The 27075-nt window shown below is 54.2% G+C and overlaps 1 protein-coding gene across 1 annotated transcript; it reads right to left on the bottom strand.

Annotated features, from left to right (window-relative positions):
* Positions 1-1325: 1325 nt before the first annotated feature.
* Positions 1326-26829, bottom strand: SUZ12 (SUZ12 polycomb repressive complex 2 subunit). The gene is made up of 15 exons (XM_040331443.1): positions 26753-26829; positions 26263-26457; positions 24763-24798; positions 23938-23987; positions 23749-23834; positions 21562-21793; positions 18802-18901; positions 18623-18728; positions 18353-18530; positions 17232-17323; positions 14879-15022; positions 7805-7962; positions 5672-5870; positions 2267-2346; positions 1326-2127 (listed from the first exon to the last, which is right to left on the bottom strand). Exons 1-15 carry the CDS (start codon positions 26827-26829, stop codon positions 1782-1784), a joined length of 2079 nt encoding a protein of 692 aa, XP_040187377.1. The 3' UTR covers positions 1326-1781.
* Between the last annotated feature and the right edge of the window lie 246 nt (positions 26830-27075).

The raw sequence follows: 27075 nt of genomic DNA on the forward strand, positions 1-27075 counted from the left end.
CACGTCGCACGACCGCGCAATTGTCTGTTAAAGCGACGCAGTGCCGAATCGCAAAACCTGGCCTGGGCATTTAGCTGCCTAAAGGTCCGGGGGGCTGAAGTGGTTAAAAGTGATAAAATTTGTATTTTTATGTATATTTTAGCACATATAAGCCCCCATTCTCCCGGGAACCTGTTGGAAATTTTGCTTATCTTCATTTCTCCAAGTCACACACACGGGACACCAGATCCATTTTATAGTTTATTAGAAACAGACATGACAAAAGTTAACTGGACATCGGAATAGACTATGAAAAGGGAAGGCTGGGGGGGGGAGGGGAGGGGGGCCATCACCATACCATGTGCAAACACTGCCGTCTGTAAGCCGAAAACGCTCGCTACGTCTACCTACAGGAGCCAAAGTCTTTTACAGGAGTGCAGACGACGCTCGCCGGGAGAGATGAGGCTTTAAAGCAAAAAAAATAAATGTTCACCGATTTCTACCATGAAGAAGCGAAGTGTGGGAGGCGGTTCCCCGGCGGCTGGGGGGGGCAGGACAACCACACAAGTCATTAAATAGCATCACGAAAAAAAAGGAAGGTCACACCTTTACCGGCTCGGCGCTATGTACATCCGCGGTCACACGTATTAAAAAACAGGTGGAGGGCGAGAAGAAGAAACCTGGAACTTCCAGCAGCATCGCTTGGTATAAATAAAGACAATGAAATGCAGTAAGAAAAAGGATCCTCTGATAACATTGTGGGAAATGTCATGATTAGAAGTGGGGGGAGGAGCCAGGACTGCCGCTAACCTCAGCGCCTCTCCGCCGCGTACAGTGCACTTCCCTTCCACACCCTTCAAGGGACAATCCACCTAAAAGTGATATTCCCGGTGGAGGCTGGGGGACCCAATGGAGGCTGGGGGGACCCGGTGGAGGCTGGGGGGGGGGGGGACCCGGTGGAGGCTGGGGGGGGACCCGGTGGTGAACCCGATGGCTTGCTTTAATTTTATTTGTATGTCTTGGGGATGCTAGAGGCGACATCTCCTTCCCTTAGGTTCCTGGCTCTCATCCCACAGCACCTTGGGGGGAGGTAGTCTCATTCCTCCCGTTGCATTATTCCATAATATACAATTCATTTAACAACAAAGGGGGGAAGCGAGACCCTCTTAATGGCTGCGGTAGGGTGTGCGGACCTGGAAACTAAAAGTGCCAAGTTCTCATCAGCGAATCCCTGAGACATCAGCTTAAAAAAACAAAAGAAATGGTGGTGGTGTTACCGCTCCAAGCTGGACAAGACAGAAATATCAGTTTGGGGTGGAGTGACACTTTAAATAAAACTCCTATTAAAAAATAAAAAGAATAGGCAGAGCAGCAGAACCAGCTATGTCAGAGGACGCCTGCTCCTACCCATAAATATATATAAGTGGGGGGCCCCCCCAAAATTCATTTCATGGGGCCCCCCCAAAAAAAATCAGAACAAATTCATTCAGATAAATTCATGGCGGTATTTAAAAATCCCGTTATTATGAAAAGTCTAAAAATAACAGTCAGTTCTGGAAGCAACAGAAGTTGTCTGGGAGGGGAAAAATAAAAATGGGGGAGGGGGGTTGTGCATCTACTGAGACGGGAGTAGTGCCGGCGCAGTGGGTGGGTAAGAACAGGTCCAGATTTGGATGGAGAACGTGTATTGCTGTGCAGGGGCCCTTGCACAAGGATCTGAGTCTTGCCTGGGCTCCTGGGGGGAGAGGGGGGGTGGAAGCTCCATTCAGCCACAGTTCAGGCCACGCCTGGAGTCCCGCCTCCTACAGACGCTGCTTCTTGCTCTGTTTCGGGACCCCGGAGGCGCTCTCGTTTTCTAGCGCTCGCTCTCTGCCGTTGGTCTCGCCGAAGCCGTTGGTGGGCAGGGGCAGCTCTTCGGCACACTCCTCGGGGACGGAGGGTGGGGACTCGCCCCTCTCCATCTTGTACTGCATGACTCGGAGTTTGGACACAGCTTTGTCTATGGTGGCGATGTTGATCAGGTTGAAGTCGTGCATACTGACCAGGTGGAGCATGAAGTTACGGCACAGATTCTTCTCAATGATTCTCTGTCCATAGTTCTCCACAAACAGCATGCAGCCGTGATTCATCTGATTGTCGGCGATGAACCTGCAAGGAGCAAGATGGCGTCAGTGCCGGAGGAAGATGACATAACCCCACCCACACCTATCTTACTCCACCCCCAACGCTGCGCAAAAGATTCGCTGGAGCCCATCAGACCCGGACCAAGGTCCAAACCCATGCTTACCCGTGCTTCATGACATGCAGGTTCCACATCTTCATCACTTCCTTCTCCCCTTCATTGACATCAGAGAACTCCTCAATTTGCTGCAAGAGACACAACAAGTGATGTACAGATAAGGATCATGGGATGTACAGATAAGGATCATGTGATGTACAGATAAGGATCATGGGATGTACAGATAAGGATCATGGGATGTACAGATAAGGATCATGGGATGTACAGATAAGGATCATGGGATGTACAGATAAGGATCATGGGATGTACAGATAAGGATCATGGGATGTACAGATAAGGATCATGGGATGTACAGATAAGGATCATGGGATGTACAGATAAGGATCATGGGATGTACAGATAAGGATCATGGGATGTACAGATAAGGATCATGGGATGTACAGATAAGGATCATGGGATGTACAGATAAGGATCATGGGATGTACAGATAAGGATCATGGGATGTACAGATAAGGATCATGGGATGTACAGGTAAGGATCATGGGATGTACAGATAAGGATCATGGGATGTACAGATAAGGATCATGGGATGTACAGATAAGGATCATGGGATGTACAGATAAGGATCATGGGATGTACAGATAAGGATCATGGGATGTACAGATAAGGATCATGGGATGTACAGATAAGGATCATGGGATGTACAGATAAGGATCATGGGATCGTGAGCTCTGATCGCTTCTGATGGCCACTGAAGACCGGCAGAGAAAGCAATTCCAGACGGGACAGACACATGAGGAGAAAGACAAACCCTGCAAGGTGCCTTCTAAAGGACACTCAGCACTTCCTGTACTAGATACAGGGCTCTATATACACTCGGCACTTCCTGTACCCGGCTCTATAAACACTTGGCACTTCCTGTACTAGATACAGGGCTCCATAAACACTCGGCACTTCCTGTACTAGATACAGGGCTCTATAAACACTCGGCACTTCCTGTACTAGATACAGGGCTCCATAAACACTCGGCACTTCCTGTACTAGATACAGGGCTCCATAAACACTCGGCACTTCCTGTACTAGATACAGGGCTCCATAAACACTCGGCACTTCCTGTACTAGATACAGGGCTCCATAAACACTCGGCACTTTCTGTACTAGATACAGGGCTCTATAAACACTCGGCACTTCCTGTACTAGATACAGGGCTCCATAAACACTCGGCACTTTCTGTACTAGATACAGGGCTCCATAAACACTCTGCACTTCCTGTACTAGATACAGGGCTCCATAAACACTCGGCACTTCCTGTACTAGATACAGGGCTCCATAAACACTCGGCACTTCCTGTACTAGATACAGGGCTCCATAAACACTCGGCACTTCCTGTACTAGATACAGGGCTCTATAAACACTCGGCACTTCCTGTACTAGATACAGGGCTCCATAAACACTCGGCACTTCCTGTACTAGATACAGGGCTCCATAAACACTCGGCACTTCCTGTACTAGATACAGGGCTCCATAAACACTCGGCACTTCCTGTACTAGATACAGGGCTCTATAAACACTCGGCACTTCCTGTACTAGATACAGGGCTCCATAAACACTCGGCACTTCCTGTACTAGATACAGGGCTCCATAAACACTCGGCACTTCCTGTACTAGATACAGGGCTCCATAAACACCCGGCACTTCCTGTACTAGATACAGGGCTCTATAAACACTCGGCACTTCCTGTACTAGATACAGGGCTCCATAAACACTCGGCACTTCCTGTACTAGATACAGGGCTCCATAAACACTCGGCACTTCCTGTACTAGATACAGGGCTCCATAAACACTCGGCACTTTCTGTACTAGATACAGGGCTCTATAAACACTCGGCACTTCCTGTACTAGATACAGGGCTCTATAAACACTCGGCACTTCCTGTACTAGATACAGGGCTCTATAAACACTCGGCACTTCCTGTACTAGATACAGGGCTCCATAAACACTCGGCACTTCCTGTACTAGATACAGGGCTCTATAAACACTCGGCACTTCCTGTACTAGATACAGGGCTCCATAAACACTCGGCACTTCCTGTACTAGATACAGGGCTCTATAAACACTCGGCACTTCCTGTACTAGATACAGGGCTCTATAAACACTCGGCACTTCCTGTACTAGATACAGGGCTCCATAAACACACAGCACTTCCTGTACTAGATACAGGGCTCCATAAACACTCGGCACTTCCTGTACTAGATACAGGGCTCCATAAACACTCGGCACTTCCTGTACTAGATACAGGGCTCTATAAACACTTGGCACTTCCTGTACCCGGCTCCATAAACACTCGGCACTTCCTGTACTAGATACAGGGCTCCATAAACACCCGGCACTTCCTGTACTAGATACAGGGCTCTATAAACACCCGGCACTTCCTGTACTAGATACAGGGCTCTATAAACACTCGGCACTTCCTGTACTAGATACAGGGCTCTATAAACACCCGGCACTTCCTGTACTAGATACAGGGCTCCATAAACACTCGGCACTTCCTGTACTAGATACATGGCTCCATAAACACTCGGCACTTCCTGCACCCGGCTCTATAAACACTCAGCACTTCCTGTACTAGATACAGGGCTCCATAAACACCCGGCACTTCCTGTACTAGATACAGGGCTCTATAAACACTCGGCACTTCCTGTACTAGATACAGGGCTCCATAAACACTCGGCACTTCCTGTACTAGATACAGGGCTCTATAAACACTCGGCACTTCCTGTACTAGATACAGGGCTCCATAAACACTCGGCACTTCCTGTACTAGATACAGGGCTCCATAAACACTCGGCACTTCCTGTACTAGATACAGGGCTCCATAAACACTCGGCACTTCCTGTACTAGATACAGGGCTCCATAAACACTCGGCACTTCCTGTACTAGATACAGGGCTACATAAACACTCTGCACTTCCTGTACTAGATACAGGGCTCCATAAACACTCGGCACTTCCTGTACTAGATACAGGGCTCCATAAACACTCGGCACTTCCTGTAGCAGATGCATTGTTCTAGTCAGACCCAGGTAAATCTTTGCAGATCCTAGGCACAAATTCAGTATTATATATATATATATTCTGGTCAGTTTTTTTTACCACAATACAAGTCACAGAAGCAGCTGACGCGTTTTGGGGGGCTCATTATTCGGCCTTCATCAGGGCCAGTACTGCAGCCTATGACCCCCTCCCTGATCAAAAGCGATTCTGCGAACCCTCAAAACACACGGGGTACTTCTGGGACCTTTACATAAAAACAAACTAAACTTTTTAAATCATATTTGGTACTCTCATCTTTTGACGGTCCTTGAGCATCAGTTTCACAGCCCAACGCGCTGGACTACGCTGATCCCGGCATACTTGCCTCATGATTCATTACCACACCATTCTGACTACTTACAGTGATGGTTTTCTCCCTCAGCCACTCGGGGTCCTTCTCATCCTCGCTGTCCACCTCCATCTCCTGGGGTCGGAGAGGAAGGCAGGTGTCACTGTGGAAGTACAGTCTGTTATGGCCGCTGCTGTATGTCCTTTGCTGCTCCACCTCCCCATCCTCCGACTCGTAGAACTCGGACATGCTGGCTTTGGTGCGCTTTGGCCTGGGAACAGGTTTGAAAATTGGGTTATGAGAAGTCTTCATACACACAAGTAATGTTTAAAGTTCCACTCTGAGAATTAAAAATAAAAAAATTCACAGCCTTGTCTGGGGGCCCAGAGATCAGGGGTCCCAAACCCTGGACTAGTACCAGTCAATGGCCTGTTGATGGGCGGGCCGTGCAGCGGGAGGTGAGCGGCGACTGCAGTCCCGTCAGGACTATCCCAGACCGCAGTTGCCACTCGCCTCCTGCTGTCCGGCTGGGTCCCTGAGCCTGCGTTTCCTCTCCATGGTCTCCTGCCTCACCGCTGATGTCATCCTATCAGCAGGGTCAGGAAGGAGCTGGAGATCAGCAGCAGCAGCTCCCACCCTTCATCCAGATCTAGAGCTCCTCCTGCCCTGCTGACACCAGTGGCGGGGGGGAGACCCGGGAGAAGACACACGGCTGAAAACCGCCTCTACCCCTGCCACAGGTAGGACTGTGCAAGGGAGGTAGAGACTGGGGGCGCTGTGATGGAGCAGAGAGACTGGGGGCGCTGTGATGGAGCAGAGAGACTGGGGGCGCTGTGATGGAGCAGAGAGACTGGGGGCGCTGTGATGGAGCAGAGAGACTGGGGGCGCTGTGATGGAGCAGAGAGACTGGGGGCGCTGTGATGGAGCAGAGAGACTGGGGGCGCTGTGATGGAGCAGAGAGACTGGGGGCGCTGTGATGGAGCAGAGAGACTGGGGGCGCTGTGATGGAGCAGAGAGACTGGGGGCGCTGTGATGGAGCAGAGAGACTGGGGGCGCTGTGATGGAGCAGAGAGACTGGGGGCGCTGTGATGGAGCAGAGAGACTGGGGGCGCTGTGATGGAGCAGAGAGACTGGGGGCGCTGTGATGGAGCAGAGAGACTGGGGGCGCTGTGATGGAGCAGAGAGACTGGGGGCGCTGTGATGGAGCAGAGGGAAGGGGGGCGCTGTGATGGAGCAGAGGGAAGGGGGGCGCTGTGATGGAGCAGAGGGAAGGGGGGGCGCTGTGATGGAGCAGAGGGAAGGGGGGGCGCTGTGATGGAGCAGAGAGACTGGGGGCGCTGTGATGGAGCAGAGAGACTGGGGGCGCTGTGATGGAGCAGAGGGAAGGGGGGCATGACTGCAAGGGGCACTGACAGGGAGGCTGTAAACACAAGGGACACTGATACAAAGGGGAATGCATTGTATAGGGACACTGCAATAACAGTGCCCCTTTTGACTGCAGTCTTTCATACTACAGTGCAGCCCTCTTCATATCTCAGTAACCACATTACAGTGCAGGTCCCTTTACATCACCGTGCCCCGTTCATATCTCAGTAACCACATTACAGTGCAGGTCCCTTTACATCACCGTGCCCCCTTTACAGTGCAGCCCCCTTCATATCTCCGTAACCACATTACAGTGCAGGTCCCGTTACATCACCGCGCCCCCTTTACAGTGCAGCCCCCTTCATATCTCCGTAACCACATTACAGTGCAGGTCCCGTTACATCACTGCGCCCCCTTTACAGTGCAGCCCCCCTTCATATCTCAGTAACCACATTACAGTGCAGGTCCCGTTACATCACCGCGCCCCGTTCATATCTCAGTAACCACATTACAGTGCAGGTCCCGTTACATCACCGCGCCCCCTTTACAGTGCAGCCCCCCTTCATATCTCAGTAACCACATTACAGTGCAGGTCCCGTTACATCACCGTGCCCCCTTTACAGTGCAGCCCCCAATACATTAATGTAAAGGGGCACTTTAATGTGATGTGAAAGGGCGACAACGAGACTGCTGTAAAGGGGGAAAGGTGGACACTGTAAAAGGGGGGACTAAAGGCAGACTCCCCCCGGACCCTGGGGAAAAAAATTGTCTGCCACCAAAATGAATCTTTAGTACCAAAAAAAGATCGGAGACCGCTGCAGTAGATGATAGGTAGCCTACCTGCACACAAGGATGTGAGTTATGGGGGTCCTCTTCACAGGCCCATTCCGACTAAACGCAAATCCTGGCTGGCGATGAATGTCCTGAGGGTTCCCAGCATACGATCCATCGTAGCACTCATTGATCGAGACATCGATCCGGGCACCTTTGGGGTGATACTGTGGGAAGAAGATCAACGATGATGTACACAAGTGTCAGACTATAATCAACAAACAGGGGGGGGGGGGTTTGGGGGTGGAATAACATGCAATTGCAATATGCCTGCACCCCTCTTCTAAGCTAAGGAAATGGAGCAGACAATGGGGGGGGGTAAAACCCTTGATTAGGAGTGATCTATACGGTCTCTGAACAAAGTGGCAGAATAATTCAGCAGGCGCTGTATGCTCAGATCCTTATGCCCACCCCGCTCTCTGCTCGCCCTAGTGCGGGAGGAGGTTATAAATACTACAGGCTCTGCTCGTGTAAGGTCATCACTGCACGGGCAGAGAGACGGACGTGAGGAGTCTGCTGCTCCTCTATACAAGTTGAAAGTTCTTTGTCAATCAGGCGCAGAACCCAGAACAGTAACTGGCACAGTTTGTTTCCACTCATGTGGCACACGCCACTCTATGGCTTAGGTAATACTCCTCGAGGTGCCCAGGTGACATTTTCATCTAAAGCACAACGCCTAGCTTAGAATTTCCTGCATCTCGTACACCCGCTGCTCCTCAGGATTACAGACAATATGGGGGCCCCACGCCTAGCTTAGAATTTCCTGCATCTCGTACACCCGCTGCTCCTCAGGATTACAGACAATATGGGGGCCCCACGCCTAGCTTAGAATTTCCTGCATCTCGTACGCCCGCTGCTCCTCAGGATTACAGACAATATGGGGGCCCAACGCCTAGCTTAGAATTTCCTGCATCTCGTACGCCCGCTGCTCCTCAGGATTACAGACAATATGGGGGCGCCACGCCTAGAATTTCCTGCATCTCGTACGCCCGCTGCTCCTCAGGAATACAGACAATATGGGGGCCCCACGCCTAGCTTAGAATTTCCTGCATCTCGTACGCCCGCTGCTCCCCAGGAATACAGACAATATGGGGGCCCCACGCCTAGCTTAGAATTTCCTGCATCTCGTACGCCCGCTGCTCCTCAGGATTACAGACAATATGGGGGCCCCACGCCTAGCTTAGAATTTCCTGCATCTCGTACGCCCGCTGCTCCTCAGGATTACAGACAATATGGGGGCCCCACGCCTAGCTTAGAATTTCCTGCATCTCGTACGCCCGCTGCTCCTCAGGATTACAGACAATATGGGGGCCCCACGCCTAGCTTAGAATTTCCTGCATCTCGTACGCCCGCTGCTCCCCAGGATTACAGACAATATGGGGGCCCCACGCCTAGCTTAGAATTTCCTGCATCTCGTACGCCCGCTGCTCCTCAGGATTACAGACAATATGGGGGCCCCACGCCTAGCTTAGAATTTCCTGCATCTCGTACGCCCGCTGCTCCTCAGGATTACAGACAATATGGGGGCCCCACGCCTAGCTTAGAATTTCCTGCATCTCGTACGCCCGCTGCTCCTCAGGATTACAGACAATATGGGGGCCCCACGCCTAGCTTAGAATTTCCTGCATCTCGTACGCCCGCTGCTCCCCAGGATTACAGACAATATGGGGGCCCCACGCCTAGAATTTCCTGCATCTCGTACACCCGCTGCTCCCCAGGATTACAGACAATATGGGGGCCCCACGCCTAGAATTTCCTGCATCTCGTACGCCCGCTGCTCCTCAGGAATACAGACAATATGGGGGCCCCACGCCTAGCTTAGAATTTCCTGCATCTCGTACGCCCGCTGCTCCTCAGGATTACAGACAATATGGGGGCCCCACGCCTAGCTTAGAATTTCCTGCATCTCGTACGCCCGCTGCTCCTCAGGATTACAGACAATATGGGGGCCCCACGCCTAGCTTAGAATTTCCTGCATCTCGTACGCCCGCTGCTCCTCAGGATTACAGACAATATGGGGGCCCCACGCCTAGAATTTCCTGCATCTCGTACGCCCGCTGCTCCTCAGGATTACAGACAATATTGGGGGCCCCACGCCTAGCTTAGAATTTCCTGCATCTCGTACACCCGCTGCTCCCCAGGATTACAGACAATATGGGGGCCCCACGCCTAGCTTAGAATTTCCTGCATCTCGTACACCCGCTGCTCCCCAGGATTACAGACAATATGGGGGCCCCACGCCTAGCTTAGAATTCCCTGCATCTCGTACACCCGCTGCTCCTCAGGATTACAGACAATATGGGGGCCCCACGCCTAGCTTAGAATTTCCTGCATCTCGTACACCCGCTGCTCCTCAGGATTACAGACAATATGGGGGCCCCACGCCTAGCTTAGAATTTCCTGCATCTCGTACGCCCGCTGCTCCTCAGGATTACAGACAATATGGGGGCCCCACGCCTAGCTTAGAATTTCCTGCATCTCGTACACCCGCTGCTCCCCAGGATTACAGACAATATGGGGGCCCCACGCCTAGCTTAGAATTTCCTGCATCTCGTACACCCGCTGCTCCCCAGGATTACAGACAATATGGGGGCCCCACGCCTAGCTTAGAATTTCCTGCATCTCGTACGCCCGCTGCTCCTCAGGATTACAGACAATATGGGGGCCCCACGCCTAGCTTAGAATTTCCTGCATCTCGTACACCCGCTGCTCCCCAGGATTACAGACAATATGGGGGCCCCACGCCTAGCTTAGAATTCCCTGCATCTCGTACACCCGCTGCTCCTCAGGATTACAGACAATATGGGGGCCCCACGCCTAGCTTAGAATTTCCTGCATCTCGTACACCCGCTGCTCCTCAGGATTACAGACAATATGGGGGCCCCACGCCTAGCTTAGAATTTCCTGCATCTCGTACACCCGCTGCTCCTCAGGATTACAGACAATATGGGGGCCCCACGCCTAGCTTAGAATTTCCTGCATCTCGTACACCCGCTGCTCCCCAGGATTACAGACAATATGGGGGCCCCACGCCTAGCTTAGAATTTCCTGCATCTCGTACGCCCGCTGCTCCTCAGGATTACAGACAATATGGGGGCCCCACGCCTAGCTTAGAATTTCCTGCATCTCGTACACCCGCTGCTCCCCAGGATTACAGACAATATGGGGGCCCCACGCCTAGCTTAGAATTTCCTGCATCTCGTACACCCGCTGCTCCTCAGGATTACAGACAATATGGGGGCCCCACGCCTAGCTTAGAATTTCCTGCATCTCGTACACCCGCTGCTCCTCAGGATTACAGACAATATGGGGGCCCCACGCCTAGCTTAGAATTCCCTGCATCTCGTATGCCCGCTGCTCCTCAGGATTACAGACAATATGGGGGCCCCACGCCTAGCTTAGAATTTCCTGCATCTCGTACGCCCGCTGCTCCTCAGGATTACAGACAATATGGGGGCCCCACGCCTAGCTTAGAATTTCCTGCATCTCGTACACCCGCTGCTCCTCAGGATTACAGACAATATGGGGGCCCCACGACTAGCTTAGAATTTCCTGCATCTCGTACACCCGCTGCTCCTCAGGATTACAGACAATATGGGGGCCCCACGCCTAGCTTAGAATTTCCTGCATCTCGTACGCCCGCTGCTCCTCAGGATTACAGACAATATGGGGGCCCCACGCCTAGCTTAGAATTTCCTGCATCTCGTACACCCGCTGCTCCTCAGGATTACAGACAATACGGGGACCCCACGCCTAGCCTAGAATTTCCTGCATCTCGTACGCCCGCTGCTCCTCAGGATTACAGACAATATGGGGGCCCCACGCCTAGCTTAGAATTTCCTGCATCTCGTACGGCCGCTGCTCCTCAGGATTACAGACAATATGGGGGCCCCACGCCTAGCTTAGAATTTCCTGCATCTCGTACGCCCGCTGCTCCTCAGGATTACAGACAATATGGGGGCCCCACGCCTAGCTTAGAATTTCCTGCATCTCGTACACCCGCTGCTCCCCAGGATTACAGACAATATGGGGGCCCCACGCCTAGCTTAGAATTCCCTGCATCTCGTACACCCGCTGCTCCTCAGGATTACAGACAATATGGGGGCCCCACGCCTAGCTTAGAATTTCCTGCATCTCGTACACCCGCTGCTCCTCAGGATTACAGACAATATGGGGGCCCCACGCCTAGCTTAGAATTTCCTGCATCTCGTACTCCCGCTGCTCCTCAGGATTACAGACAATATGGGGGCCCCACGCCTAGCTTAGAATTTCCTGCATCTCGTACACCCGCTGCTCCTCAGGATTACAGACAATATGGGGGCCCCACGCCTAGCTTAGAATTTCCTGCATCTCGTACACCCGCTGCTCCTCAGGATTACAGACAATATGGGGGCCCCACGCCTAGCTTAGAATTTCCTGCATCTCGTACACCCGCTGCTCCCCAGGATTACAGACAATATGGGGGCCCCACGCCTAGCTTAGAATTTCCTGCATCTCGTACACCCGCTGCTCCTCAGGATTACAGACAATATGGGGGCCCCACGCCTAGCTTAGAATTTCCTGCATCTCGTACACCCGCTGCTCCTCAGGATTACAGACAATATGGGGGCCCCACGCCTAGCTTAGAATTTCCTGCATCTCGTACACCCGCTGCTCCTCAGGATTACAGACAATATGGGGGCCCCACGCCTAGCTTAGAATTTCCTGCATCTCGTACACCCGCTGCTCCTCAGGATTACAGACAATATGGGGGGCCCCACGCCTAGCTTAGAATTTCCTGCATCTCGTACACCCGCTGCTCCTCAGGATTACAGACAATACGGGGGCCCCACGCCTAGCTTAGAATTTCCTGCATCTCGTACACCCGCTGCTCCCCAGGATTACAGACAATATGGGGGCCCCACGCCTAGCTTAGAATTTCCTGCATCTCGTACACCCGCTGCTCCTCAGGATTACAGACAATATGGGGGCCCCACGCCTAGCTTAGAATTTCCTGCATCTCGTACACCCGCTGCTCCTCAGGATTACAGACAATATGGGGGCCCCACGCCTAGCTTAGAATTTCCTGCATCTCGTACGCCCGCTGCTCCCCAGGATTACAGACAATATGGGGGCCCCACGCCTAGCTTAGAATTTCCTGCATCTCGTACGCCCGCTGCTCCCCAGGATTACAGACAATATGGGGGCCCCACGCCTAGCTTAGAATTTCCTGCATCTCGTACGCCCGCTGCTCCTCAGGATTACAGACAATATGGGGGCCCCACGCCTAGCTTAGAATTTCCTGCATCTCGTACGCCCGCTGCTCCCCAGGATTACAGACAATATTGGGGGCCCCACGCCTAGCTTAGAATTTCCTGCATCTCGTACGCCCGCTGCTCCCCAGGATTACAGACAATATGGGGGCCCCACGCCTAGCTTAGAATTCCCTGCATCTCGTATGCCCGCTGCTCCTCAGGATTACAGACAATACGGGGGCCCCACGCCTAGCTTAGAATTTCCTGCATCTCGTACGCCCGCTGCTCCCCAGGATTACACACAATATGGGGGCCCCACGCCTAGCTTAGAATTTCCTGCATCTCGTACACCCGCTGCTCCCCAGGATTACAGACAATATGGGGGCCCCACGCCTAGCTTAGAATTTCCTGCATCTCGTACGCCCGCTGCTCCCCAGGATTACAGACAATACGGGGGCCCCACGCCTAGCTTAGAATTTCCTGCATCTCGTACGCCCGCTGCTCCCCAGGATTACAGACAATATTGGGGGCCCCACGCCTAGCTTAGAATTTCCTGCATCTCGTACGCCCGCTGCTCCCCAGGATTACAGACAATATGGGGGCCCCACGCCTAGCTTAGAATTTCCTGCATCTCGTACACCCGCTGCTCCCCAGGATTACAGACAATATGGGGGCCCCACGCCTAGCTTAGAATTTCCTGCATCTCGTACGCCCGCTGCTCCTCAGGATTACAGACAATATTGGGGGCCCCACGCCTAGCTTAGAATTTCCTGCATCTCGTACGCCCGCTGCTCCTCAGGATTACAGACAATATGGGGGCCCCACGCCTAGCTTAGAATTTCCTGCATCTCGTACGCCCGCTGCTCCCCAGGATTACAGACAATATGGGGGCCCCACGCCTAGCTTAGAATTTCCTGCATCTCGTACACCCGCTGCTCCTCAGGATTACAGACAATATGGGGGCCCCACGCCTAGAATTTCCTGCATCTCGTACGCCCGCTGCTCCCCAGGATTACAGACAATATGGGGGCCCCACGCCTAGCTTAGAATTTCCTGCATCTCGTACACCCGCTGCTCCTCAGGATTACAGACAATATGGGGGCCCCACGCCTAGAATTTCCTGCATCTCGTACGCCCGCTGCTCCCCAGGATTACAGACAATATGGGGGCCCCACGCCTAGCTTAGAATTTCCTGCATCTCGTACGCCCGCTGCTCCTCAGGATTACAGACAATATGGGGGCCCCACGCCTAGCTTAGAATTTCCTGCATCTCGTACGCCCGCTGCTCCCCAGGATTACAGACAATACGGGGGCCCCACGCCTAGCTTAGAATTTCCTGCATCTCGTACACCCGCTGCTCCCCAGGATTACAGACAATATGGGGGCCCCACGCCTAGCTTAGAATTTCCTGCATCTCGTACGCCCGCTGCTCCTCAGGATTACAGACAATACGGGGGCCCCACGCCTAGCTTAGAATTTCCTGCATCTCGTACGCCCGCTGCTCCCCAGGATTACAGACAATATTGGGGGCCCCACGCCTAGCTTAGAATTTCCTGCATCTCGTACGCCCGCTGCTCCCCAGGATTACAGACAATATGGGGGCCCCACGCCTAGCTTAGAATTTCCTGCATCTCGTACGCCCGCTGCTCCTCAGGATTACAGACAATATGGGGGCCCCACGCCTAGCTTAGAATTTCCTGCATCTCGTACGCCCGCTGCTCCCCAGGATTACAGACAATATTGGGGGCCCCACGCCTAGCTTAGAATTTCCTGCATCTCGTACGCCCGCTGCTCCCCAGGATTACAGACAATATGGGGGGGGGGGGGGGGGTCAGTATGGGAAGCTTACCACATAATTGAAGATGAAGCGGCTGTGACATAGTTTCAGGTGTTTCAGCAAACTATAGAGTTTGCGACAATTAAGCGTGCACCACGGACAATGCAGGTCGTCTCTGGCCTCCGTCTGCTGGCGAGTGTTGTTGTTGTATAAAAACTGGAAGACACAAAACCACCGACACACATAAGACTCTATGGTACAGAGCGGCCAGTCCGCTACAGAGGATCTGATAGTAGTCACTGGATGTACACCATACACAGCTACTACGAGGGGAAGAGGGACGCTATAGAAGTAGTCACTGGATGTACACCATACACAGCTACTACGAGGGGAAGAGGGACGCTATAGAAGTAGTCACAGGATGAATGTACATTACACACAGCTACTACGAGGGGAAGAGGGACGCTATAGAAGTAGTAGTCACAGGATGAATGCACACTACACACAGCTACTACAGGGGGAAGAGGGAAGCTAGAGAAGTAGTCACTGGATGAATGTACACTACACACAGCTACTACAGGGGGAAGAGGGAAGCTAGAGAAGTAGTCACTGGATGAATGTACACTACACACAGCTACTACAGGGGGAAGAGGGAAGCTATAGAAAGTCACAGGATGAATGCACACTATTACACAGCTACTACAAGGGGAAGAGGGACGCTATAGAAAGTCACAGGATGAATGTACACTACACACAGCTACTACGAGGGGAAGAGGGACGCTATAGAAAGTCACAGGATGAATGTACACTACACACAGCTACTAGAGGGGGAGAGGGAAGCTATAGAAGTAGTAGTCACAGGATAAATGTACACTACACACAGCTACTAGAGGGGGAAGAGGGAGGCTATAGTAGTAGTCACTGGATGTACACTACACACAGCTACTAGAGGGGGAAGAGGGAGGCTATAGAAGTAGTAGTCACTGGATGTACACTACACACAGCTACTACAAGGGGAAGAGGGAGGCTATAGAAGTAGTAGTCACAGGATAAATGTACACTACACACAGCTACTACAGGGGGAAGAGGGAAGCTATAGAAGTAGTCACTGGATGAATGTACACTACACACAGCTACTACAGGGGGAAGAGGGAAGCTATAGAAGTAGTCACTGGATGAATGTACACTACACACAGCTACTACAGGGGGAAGAGGGACGCTATAGAAAGTCACAGGATGAATGTACACCACACACAGCTACTACAAGGGTAAGAGGGACGCTATAGTAGTAGTAGTCACTGGATGTACACAATACACAGCTACTACGAGGGGGGGGGGGGGGAAGAGGGAAGCTATAGAAGTAGTCACAGGATGAATGTACACCATACACAGCTACTACAAGGGTAAGAGGGAAGCTATAGAAGTAGTCACAGGATGAATGTACATTATACACAGCTACTACAAGGGGAAGAGGGAAGCTATAGTAGTAGTAGTCACTGGATGTACACAATACACAGCTACTACGAGGGGGGGAACAGGGAAGCTATAGAAGTAGTCACTGGATGTACACCATACACAGCTACTACGAGGGGGGGAACAGGGAAGCTATAGAAGTAGTAGTCACTGGATGAATGCACACTATTACACAGCTACTACGAGGGGGGGGGGGGGAGGGAAGCTATAGTCGTAGTAGTCACTGGATGTACACCATACACAGCTACTACGAGGGGGGGGGGGGGGGGGGGGGGGGGGAGAGGGAAGCTATAGAAGTAGTCACTGGATGAATGTACACTACACAGCTACTACGAGAGGGGGGAGAGGGGGGAAGCTATAGAAGTAGTAGTCACTGGATGTACACTATACACAGCTACTACGAGGGGGAAGCTATAGAAGTAGTAGTCAATGGATAAATGTACACCACCATACACAGCTACTACGAGGGGGGGGGGGGGGGGGAGGGAAGCTATAGAAGTAGTAGTCACTGGATAAATGTACACTTTACAGAACTACTACAAGGGGAAGAGGGAATCTATAGAAGTAGTCACAGGATGAATGTACACTACACAGCTACTACGAGGGGGGGGAGAGGGGGGAAGCTATAGAAGTAGTAGTCACTGGATGTACACTATACACAGCTACTACGAGGAGAGGGAAGCTATAGTAGTAGTAACTGGATGTACACAATACACAGCTACTACGAGGGGGGGGGGGGGGGCAGAGGGAAGCTATAGAAGTAGTAGTCACTGGATAAATGTACACTATACAGAACTAGTACGAGGAGGAGAGGGAAGCTATAGTAGTAGTAACTGGATGTACACTATACACAGCTACTACGAGGAGAGGGAAGCTATAGTAGTAGTAACTGGATGTACACTATACAGAACTAGTACGAGGAGGAGAGGGAAGTCATGGCAGAGGTAAGTACCTGGTAAAATATGCGCAGCTTCTGGCGAGACTCGGTGGAGACATCCTTCTCTCTCTTTGATGGAAGATCGGAGGACACAGACTCCTTCACTGCTGGAAATGAGAAAGTCTGATTGAGGGGAACGGCTCATTGGACGGGACAGTTTACTAGCAGCAGTGATCACATGACCTAACCAACGCTGAGACCGATTCAGAACACTTCAACTGAACCCAACAACCCCATTCAGCCTTTTTATAAAGCACTTCTAACAAAGCAGTACAAGATTAGCACAGCTTCACCCAAACAATGAATACGCCAGGAGAGGAAAATGCCATAGTGCGCGTGTTACCCCGATCCGTCCAATCAGAGGAGAGCGGCTGTGTTCCTGTAGTAGTGTGGAAAGGGATTTCTCTGAGTAGAGGACGCGGCTCGCTATCTCTCACATTTCCACTCATTACTCGGTGAACCCGAGAGGAGGCAGCCATGACCTTACCATGCGGATATCAGATGACTAAATCCCAGCAACTTCCTCAACCTCTGTACAAGCAATCGCCTCCTCGCCAAGAGGACCTCTTCTTGGCAAAAGGTTGAGCCCTCACGGGAGAAGAGGTCCTCTTGGCGAGAGGTTGAGCTCTCACGGGAGAAGAGGTCCTCTTGGCGAGAGGTTGAGCCCTCACGGGAGAAGAGGTCCTCTTGGCGAGAGGTTGAGCTCTCACGGGAGAAGGGGTCCTCTTGGCGAGAGGTTGAGCTCTCACGGGAGAAGAGGGCTCAACCACTCGCCAAGAGGACCTCTTCTCCCGTGAGGGCTCAACCACTCGCCAAGAGGACCTCTTCTCCCGTGAGGGCTCAACCACTCGCCAAGAGGACCTCTTCTCCCGTGAGGGCTCAACCACTCGCCAAGAGGACCTCTTCTCCCGTGAGAGCTCAACCTCTCTTCATAGTGCCTACCGCTTGCTTCTACATGCTTTGTGTGTTTGATACTTTAGTGAAGCTTTTTTGAAGCTTGGCAAATGCTGTGCGAGTGTTGACTTTCTATTGCCCAGCAGATCCCCAGCTTATACAATTACCCTCCCTCAGCACATCCCCAAGCACGTGTATATGAATAGAGCTCAGCTAACCCTCAGACGTCACTCCGCTCTCACCTATAGTCTGTGGAGGTTTGACAGTTGCCGGCCTGTGTTCTTGGGGGACGCTTTCAGAGTTGCGTGTTGAGAGAGGCTTGGCGATTGGCGCGGTGGATTTATCTGGCGTGTCACTTGTCCATCGTAGGGTAAACTGTAGGGTTGGACCCTGAGAAAAGGTCTCAAAGGGAGGCAAGCGCTGAAAACGACATTAAATGATTAGTGTCAGAGCATGTGTATGGAAAGGAGGTGAACTATCAGAATAGGTCACACATTGCCCGTTCTACCTACCTTGCCATCAAGGATGGTCTCCCATGTGGCCCTCTTCTTACTGGCAGGACAATCCTCCATCTCCTGCATGGCGACTTCATATTCACCGTCCAGTAGCTGGAGACGCCTGGAGACAAGAGAATAGCGTCACAGACGGCTGAGGATACCAATATACAAGACGCGGCGGATCGTTACCTTACCTGTTCTTGTCAAACACCGTCATCTGCGCCACAAACAACTTGTCGTCGTCCCGGCTGGAGGCGTGGCGTTTCCTTCTGGTGGGAGGGTCCTCTGTGACATCTGTCAGAACAAAGGGGAAAAGTCAGTAGATCTACGTTTGGAAACAAGGGCTATATTCCATCTGAAAGATCCAGAATCTAATACATGGAATAAGCCCAGAGTTCTTATTGTATGCACCCAGCGACTTCACTTCCCCCTCCTGCACTGGTGTGCCCTCACCTTTGCACCCCTGTACCGGCGTGCCCTCACCTTTCCCCCCTGTACCGGCGTGCCCTCACCTTTCCCCCCTGTAACCGGCGTGCCCTCACCTTTTGGCCCCCCCCCCCTGTACCGGCGTGCCCTCATACCTTTGCCCCCCTCCTGCACTGGCGTGCCCTCACCTTTGCCCCCCTCCTGCACTGGCGTGCCCTCACCTTTGGCCCCCCCTCCTGCACTGGTGTGCCCTCACCTTTGCCCCCCTGTACCGGCGTGCCCTCACCTTTGCCCCCCCTGTACCGGCGTGCCCTCGTCCTTTGCCCCCCCCCTGTACCGCGTGCCCTCAACTTTTGCCCCCCCCCCCTGTACCCGGCGTGCCCTCACCTTTGCCCCCCCTGTACCAGCGTGCCCTCACCTTTGCCCCCCCCCTGTACCGCGTGCCCTCACCTTTGCCCCCCCCTGTACCGGCGTGCCCTCACCTTTGCCCCCCCCCTGTAGCGGCGTGCCCTCACCTTTGCCCCCCCCCTGTAGCGGCGTGCCCTCACCTTTGCCCCCCCCTGTACCGGCGTGCCCTCACCTTTGCCCCCCCCCCCTGTACCGGGCGTTGCCCTCACCTTTGCCCCCCCCACTGTACCGGTGTGCCCTCACCTTTTGCCCCCCCCCCCCTGTACCGGTGTGCCCTCACCTTTGCCCCCCCCTGTACCGGCGTGAAGGGCCCCCTTACCCCCCACGTAACCCCATGAAGGGCCCCCTTACCCCCCACGTAACCCCATGAAGGGCCCCCTTACCCCCCACGTAACCCCATGAAGGGCCCCTTACCCCCCCACGTAACCCCATGAAGGGCCCCCTTACCCCCCACGTAACAGCATGAAGGGCCCCCTTGCCCCCCCACGCAACAGCATGAAGGGCCCCCTTGCCCCCCCCACGTAACAGCATGAAGGGCCCCCTTGCCCCCCCACGTAACAGCATGAAGGGCCCCCTTGCCCCCCCCACGTAACAGCATGAAGGGCCCCCTTGCCCCCCCACGTAACAGCATGAAGGGCCCCCTTACCCCATGAACCAGTATGAAGGGCCCTCTTACCCCATGAACCAGTATGAAGGCCCCCTACCCCATGAACCAGTATGAAGGCCCCCTTATACCCCATGAACCAGTATGAAGGCCCCCTTACCCCATGAACCAGTATGAAGGCCCCCTTATACCCCATGAACCAGTATGAAGGCCCCCTTACCCCATGAAACAGTATGAAGGCCTCCTTACCCCATGAAACAGTATGAAGGCCCCCTTACCCCATGAAACAGTATGAAGGCCCCCCTTACCCCCATGAACCAGTATGAAGGCCCCCCTTACCCCCATTAACCAGTATGAAGGCCCCCTTACCCTCATGAACCAGTATGAAGGCCCCCTTACCCCCTTGAACCAGTATGAAGGCCCCCTTACCCCATGAACCAGTATGAAGGCCCCTTACCCATGAACCAGTATGAAGGCCCCCTTACCCTCATGAACCCAGTATGAAGGCCCCCTTACCCCCATGAACGAGTATGAAGGCCCCCTTACCCCCATGAACCAGTATGAAGGCCCCCTTACCCCATGAACCAGTATGAAGGCCCCCTTACCCCATGAACCAGTATGAAGGCCCCCTTACCCCCATGAACCAGTATGAAGGCCCCCTTACCCCCATGAACCAGTATGAAGGCCCCCTTACCCCCATGAACCAGTATGAAGGCCCCCTTACCCCCATGTAGCAGGATGTCGTCTTACACCATGTACCAGCAGGGCGGTCACCTCACCCCCATGTACCAGTATGAAGGTCGCCAGGCACAGGCAGGGTTTTCACCTCATCCCCCGATAACATGGGACCAAGGGCTGATTAAATGCAGATAAATGAAAGGCCCAAATTTGTATATATATAGCAAATGGGAAGAGCTGGCACCTGAGCTACCAGAGGAGCAAGAATACCCTTCTCCACTTAAATCCACTTTTGTTGATGGGGGGGGGGGGGTTTGGGAATCGGTTGGGTCAGAGTATAGATCTACCGATCAATACTATACATTAGACAGAGCTCTTCAAGTGTCATGGCCGTCTTACCTGCTGCTGTTCAGAGGGAGGTATTCCAGTCACTTCCTAGCTCCTTAGTGCTAGGTGGGTGGGTGGGGTGGGGGAGGGGTGTGGGCGGGGTCTGCCTGCTGTAATCACATGATCATTCCCAGAGTTGTAATAAAACAACTCCTGGGAAAAGCAGTAAGCCAATCAGGAGTGCAGGAACTTCTATTTCTGGGGGCGTCCTGTACATTACCTCCAGAAATGTCATTTCCTGCCACGGATTAGAATTTTAGGCAGATAGTGAAGATAAGATAACTGCAGATGGAAACAGAAAAGCAATTTTTATCAGCACATTGAAAAGATAAGTCTTGTGCAGTGTGAGGTTCCTTTAAGAACGCTGACCATCCCTATGAAGATAAAAAAGCACTCCGTGCACACAGCGGTATGCAGGACGTGGAAGGGGATTGGCTCAGGCAATACACACCTATGTTCTCATTGGTCTCTCCATTGGACAAGCCGTTGTAGTCGCGGTGACCCTGCCGGGTGACTCGGAAGAGCAGAGAATAGGATTTCACCATGTGGCTGTTGCTGGGTTCAAACTCGTTGCTGGAGACGGCCAGCGAGGGGAAGTTGATGGGTTTCGAAGAGCTGAGGTCAGGATTTAAAGGCACCTGTTTCTTCCCGGTGGGGACCTGTCTGATGGGGCAGCTCACGTCCTGCGTAGTAATAAAGACACCAGTCACTCTTCTATAGGGGACCAACCCTTCTCTATGACAGCCGCCAAGACCCCCCACCACACACAGCCGCCAAGACCCACCGCCTCCAAGACCCCCCCCCCCCACCACACACAGCCGCCAAGACCCCCCCACCACACACAGCCGCCAAGACCCACCACGACCCCAACACCACACACACAACCGCAAAGACACGAGTCACTCTTCTATAGGGGACCAGCCCTTCTCTATGACAGCCGCCAAGACCCCCCCACCACCACACACAGCCGCCAAGACCCACCCCCCCGCCACACACAGCCGCCAAGACCCACCACGACCCCAACACCACCGCCTCCAAGACCCACCACGACCCCAACACCACCAAGACCCACCACGACCCCAACACCACCGCCTCCAAGACCCACCACGACCCCAACACCACCGCCTCCAAGACCCCCCCCCCCCCCACACACACAGCCGCCAAGACCCCCCCCGCCACACACAGCCGCCAAGACCCCCACCACCGCCTCCAAGACCCAACACCCCACACACAGCCGCAAAGACACGAGTCACTCTTCTATAGGGGACCAGCCCTTCTCTATGACAGCCGCCAAGACCCACCGCCACACAGCCGCCAAGACCCACCACAACCCCAACACCACCGCCTCCAAGACCCCACACACAGCCTCCAAGACACGAGTCACTCTTCTATAGGGGACCAGCCCTTCTCCATGACAGCCGCCAAGACCCCCCCCCGCCACACACAGCCGCCAAGACCCCCCCACCACACACAGCCGCCAAGACCCACCACGACCCCAACACCACACACACAACCGCAAAGACACGAGTCACTCTTCTATAGGGGACCAGCCCTTCTCTATGACAGCCGCCAAGACCCCCCCCCACCACACACAGCCGCCAAGACCCACCCCCCGCCACACACAGCCGCCAAGACCCACCACGACCCCAACACCACCGCCTCCAAGACCCACCACGACCCCAACACCACCGCCTCCAAGACCCCACACACAGCCGCCAAGACACGCCCGCCACACACAGCCGCCAAGACCCACCACCACCGCCTCCAAGACCCAACACCCCACACACAGCCGCAAAGACACGAGTCACTCTTCTATAGGGGACCAGCCCTTCTCTATGACAGCCGCCAAGACCCACCGCCACACAGCCGCCAAGACCCACCACAACCCCAACACCACCGCCTCCAAGACCCCACACACAGCCGCAAAGACACGAGTCACTCTTCTATAGGGGACCAGCCCTTCTCCATGACAGCCGCCAAGACCCCCCCCCCCACACACAGCCGCCAAGACCCACCACGACCCCAACACCACCGCCTCCAAGACCCGACACCACACACACAGCCGCCAAGACACAAGTCACTCTTCTACAGGCCCTCCTCTATAACATGGCCATGACCCCAACACACAGCCGCAGCCAAGACCCCAACACACAACCGCAGCCAAGACCCCAACACACAACCGCAGCCAAGACCCCAACACACAGCCGCAGCCAAGACCCAACACCACACACACAGCCACAAAGACACAAGTCACTCTTCTACAGGCCCTCCTCTATAACAGGGCCATGACCCCAGTCACTCTTCTACAGGCTTTTCTCTATGAACGGGTCATGACGCCCCACCACACACAGCTGCCAAGACACAACTAACTCTACAGGGCCTTCTCTGACAGCCGCCAAGACCCCAGTCACTCTTCTACAAGCCCTCCTCTATAACAGGGCCATGACCCCCAACACACAGCCGCAGACAAGACCCCAACACACAGCCGCAGACAAGACCCCAACACACAGCCGACAAGACAAGACCCCAACACACAGCCGACAAGACACAAGTCACTCTTCTACAGGCCCTCCTCTATAACAGGGCCAAGACCCCAAGCCACAGCCAAGACCCCCAACACAGCCACAGATTGACTCACCTTGCGCTTTTTGTGGCAGACTTTGACAAGGAGGACCTCCAGTGTGACGGAGCTTTGTTCATTCTCAGAGTTCTGAGCTGGTTTATCTGAAAGAAAAGTGAAATGCATTAGTCATGGAGCAGAACACCCCCCCCCCCACCAGTCTGTGTCCCGTCACCCCCCCCCCCCCCACACACACACTCTACATACCACTCTTATGGAAGAAGCCGGTGAACGTTAGCTGCAGGTGAGCAGAAAGACTGAACCGGAAAAAGAAAAGAATATCAGAAACTCGCCACATCTGACATTTAAGCAAACTACAACTCCCCCCCCCCCCCCCACCCACAAAATGTTACCCCCTCTGTCAACAGGTGGAGAACTGGGTGAAAGCGTTGTGATCAAATGAGACCAAAAAATCGATCGAGGAGGAGGAACGCTGCCTATGAGCCCAAGAACACCACCCCCCACCGTCATACATGGACCTCCTTCCCTCAGCCAGGGCACTGAAGATGGGTCATGGACGGGTCTTCCAGCATGACAATGACCAAAACAACGGTTGGTTTTAAATAAACCGGAAGTTAAGCGTTTGGAGTTTCTGACTGGTTGGAGAACTTGACAGAAAATATAATTAGAATACATAAGTGGATGAAAGGGGTTTTCTAGTCTCAGGAGGTCGGGTTTAATTCTTTGACATTCTCATACAGGCCCAGAGGACATGGTGATCCCCAATAGTGGCCCCAGTGGCAGATCCTTCTTATCTGCTGAGAAAAGGTGAAGAAGCTTCCACGGTGACTACACTTCCTTGTGGCAGCTGGATCAGCTCTGTGGGGTCACTGGCGGCATACAAGCCATTCTAAGAGGGAAGACGCCATTTCCCATCATCCTCAGGGGGGTCCCGCACATTTCTGTGCTAGTCCCACACTACGCTTTCCTGTAGACATAGGTGATTACAATAATGGGCAATAAGCATGCCTGGGTCAGATTCATAGCCAAAGATCTCCAGCAAACCGAGGCCATTGGCTTCCACCCAATTACCTGTCTATCTCGTGGTCCTTCCTTTCATCTCTCCACCTTCAGCAGCAAGTCATCAATTTTAAACGTTTTCCTGAAATTGAAACATAAATCCATTAGATAAAGGATAAGTGAGCAGAGTCCTACCATGACGAATAGGCGATCCTCCCGTCATCCAGTCCTGAAAGCCTGCCCCCTCCTCATGTGACTACAGAAGACCCGGCAAGGAGCCGAAAACGGCAAGCTTAGGGATGCAAGACGGGACCAGCGGCTGCCTAGATGGTGGGAGGTGTCCAGCCAGGATCAGCAAGGGACCTCCAGTACTGCTGTGTATAAAAAAGAGAGTGGGTCTCAGAGAGACCGCCGCCGCCTCCCCACGAGTGGTCTCAGAGAGACCGCCGCCCGCCTCCCCACGAGTGGTCCCCAGAGAAGAGACCTCCGCCGCCTCCCCACCAGTGGTCCAGAGAGACCCCGCCGCCGCCTCCCCCCAGGGGTCTCAGAGAGACCCCGCCCGCCGCTCCCCACCAGGGGTCCAAAGACCCCGCCGCCGCTCCCCACCAGGGGTCCCAGAGACCCCACCGCCGCCTCCCCACGAGTGTCCCCAGAGAGACCCGCCGCCGCCTCCCCACCAGTGGTCCCAGAGAGACCGCCGCCGCCTCCCACCAGTGGTCCCAGAGAGACCGCCGCCGCATCCCACCAGTGGTCCCAGAGAGCCCGCCGCGCCTCCCCACCAGTGGTCCCAGAGAGCCCGCCGCCGCCTCCCCACCAGTGGTCCCAGAGAGCCCGCCGCCGCCTCCCCACCAGTGGTCCCAGAGAGCCCGCCGCCGCCTCCCCACCAGTGGTCCCAGAGAGCCCGCCGCCGCCTCCCCACCAGTGGTCCCAGAGAGCCCGCCGCGCCTCCCCACCAGTGGTCCCAGAGAGCCGCCGCCGCCTCCCCCACCAGGGATCCCAGAGAGGCCCGCCGCCGCCTCCCCACGAGGGGTCCCAGAGAGCCCGCCGCCCGCCTCCCCACCAGTGGTCCCAGAGAGCCCGCCGCCGCCTCCCCACCAGTGGTCCCAGAGAGCCCGCCGCCGTCTCCCACCAGTGGTCCCAGAGAGCCCGCCGCCGCCTCCCACCAGTGGTCCAGAGAGAGCCCGCCGCCGCCTCCCCACCAGTGGCTTCCCAGAGAGCCCGCCGCCGCCTCCCCACCAGGGATCCCAGAGAGCCCGCCGCCGCCTCCCCACGAGGGGTCCCAGAGAGCCCGCCGCCGCCTCCCCACGAGGGGTCCCAGAGAGCCCGCCGCCGCCTCCCCACGAGGGGTCCCCAGAGAGCCCGCCGCCGCCTCCCCACGAGGGGTCCCAGAGAGCCCGCCGCCGCCTCCCACGAGGGGGTCCAAGAGAGCCCGCCGCCGCCTCCCCACCAGTGGTCCCAGAGAGCCCGCCGCCGCCTCCCCACGAGGGGTCCCAGAGATCAGTCTTGCACACCTGATCTTGTAGTGATTCCTTCACCATGTCCCACACGTGGTCTAGTAAGGGATCCCATCACCATTTCCTATAAGTGGTCTCAGATCTCATTACGGTCTCCCCATGAGTGGTCTCAGAGATCTCATCACCGTCTCCCACACATGATCCCTTCACCATTTCCCACATGTGGTCTATAGGGGGTCCCTTCACCATGTCCCACATGTGGGGTCCTGTAGGAATCTCCTTTCCATGTTCTATACAGATCTCATCAAGTGGTCTTATAGAGAGCAGAGAGGTATAAAAATAGACGGCATATAAATCTTTCCATAATCACAAACGCCTGACTGTGACTGTCCAGACAATTCTGTGCCCAGAAATATACCAAACATCAGGTAATCCGTGTCCTAATGGCTTTTCAGGGTCAGCTGGACCGCAGACAGACTGACAAAGCTATCAGCTGATGAAGCCTACGGGGCTAAACCCATGAAATGAATATTGTCGGATTAGAACTTACACCCATGAAATGAATATTGTGGGATTAGGTCATACAAAGGAGCACATGAACATGTTACAAGACACCACAACAAGGGAAGGAGGAGAAGAGATTTCCCAGCATCGGAGAATCCCAACGCAGCTTCCATTTCATCATGCTTCCCAATGCAGGGATATAGGGGGGGGGGGGGGGGGGGGGGGGGGGGGGGGGGGGGGGGGGGGGGGTTGGTGTGGGACCTTCCACCCCCACACAATGCAGGGACATGGGGGGGGACCTACCACCCCCCACACAATGCAGGGATATAGGGGGGAGAACCTACCACCCCCACACAATGCAGGGACATGGGGGGGGGAACCTTCCACCCCCACACAATGCAGGGATATAGGGGGAGAACCTACCACC

Source organism: Rana temporaria, chromosome 12 (genome assembly GCF_905171775.1).
Source record: "Rana temporaria chromosome 12, aRanTem1.1, whole genome shotgun sequence".
NCBI lineage: Eukaryota > Metazoa > Chordata > Amphibia > Anura > Ranidae > Rana > Rana temporaria.

Excerpts from the sequence above, each read along its gene's own strand:
- SUZ12 (XM_040331443.1), bottom strand. The coding sequence starts at position 26,829 with ATGATGAAATGGAAGCTGCGTTGGGATTCTCCGATGCTGGGAAATCTC. Across the intron at positions 24,799-26,262 it reads GAGACCACTTATAGGAAATG|GTGGAGAGATGAAAGGAAGG; the intron begins GTGATGGGATCC and ends TTGCTGCTGAAG. Across the intron at positions 23,835-23,937 it reads CGGCTTCTTCCATAAGAGTG|ATAAACCAGCTCAGAACTCT; the intron begins GTATGTAGAGTG and ends CTTTTCTTTCAG.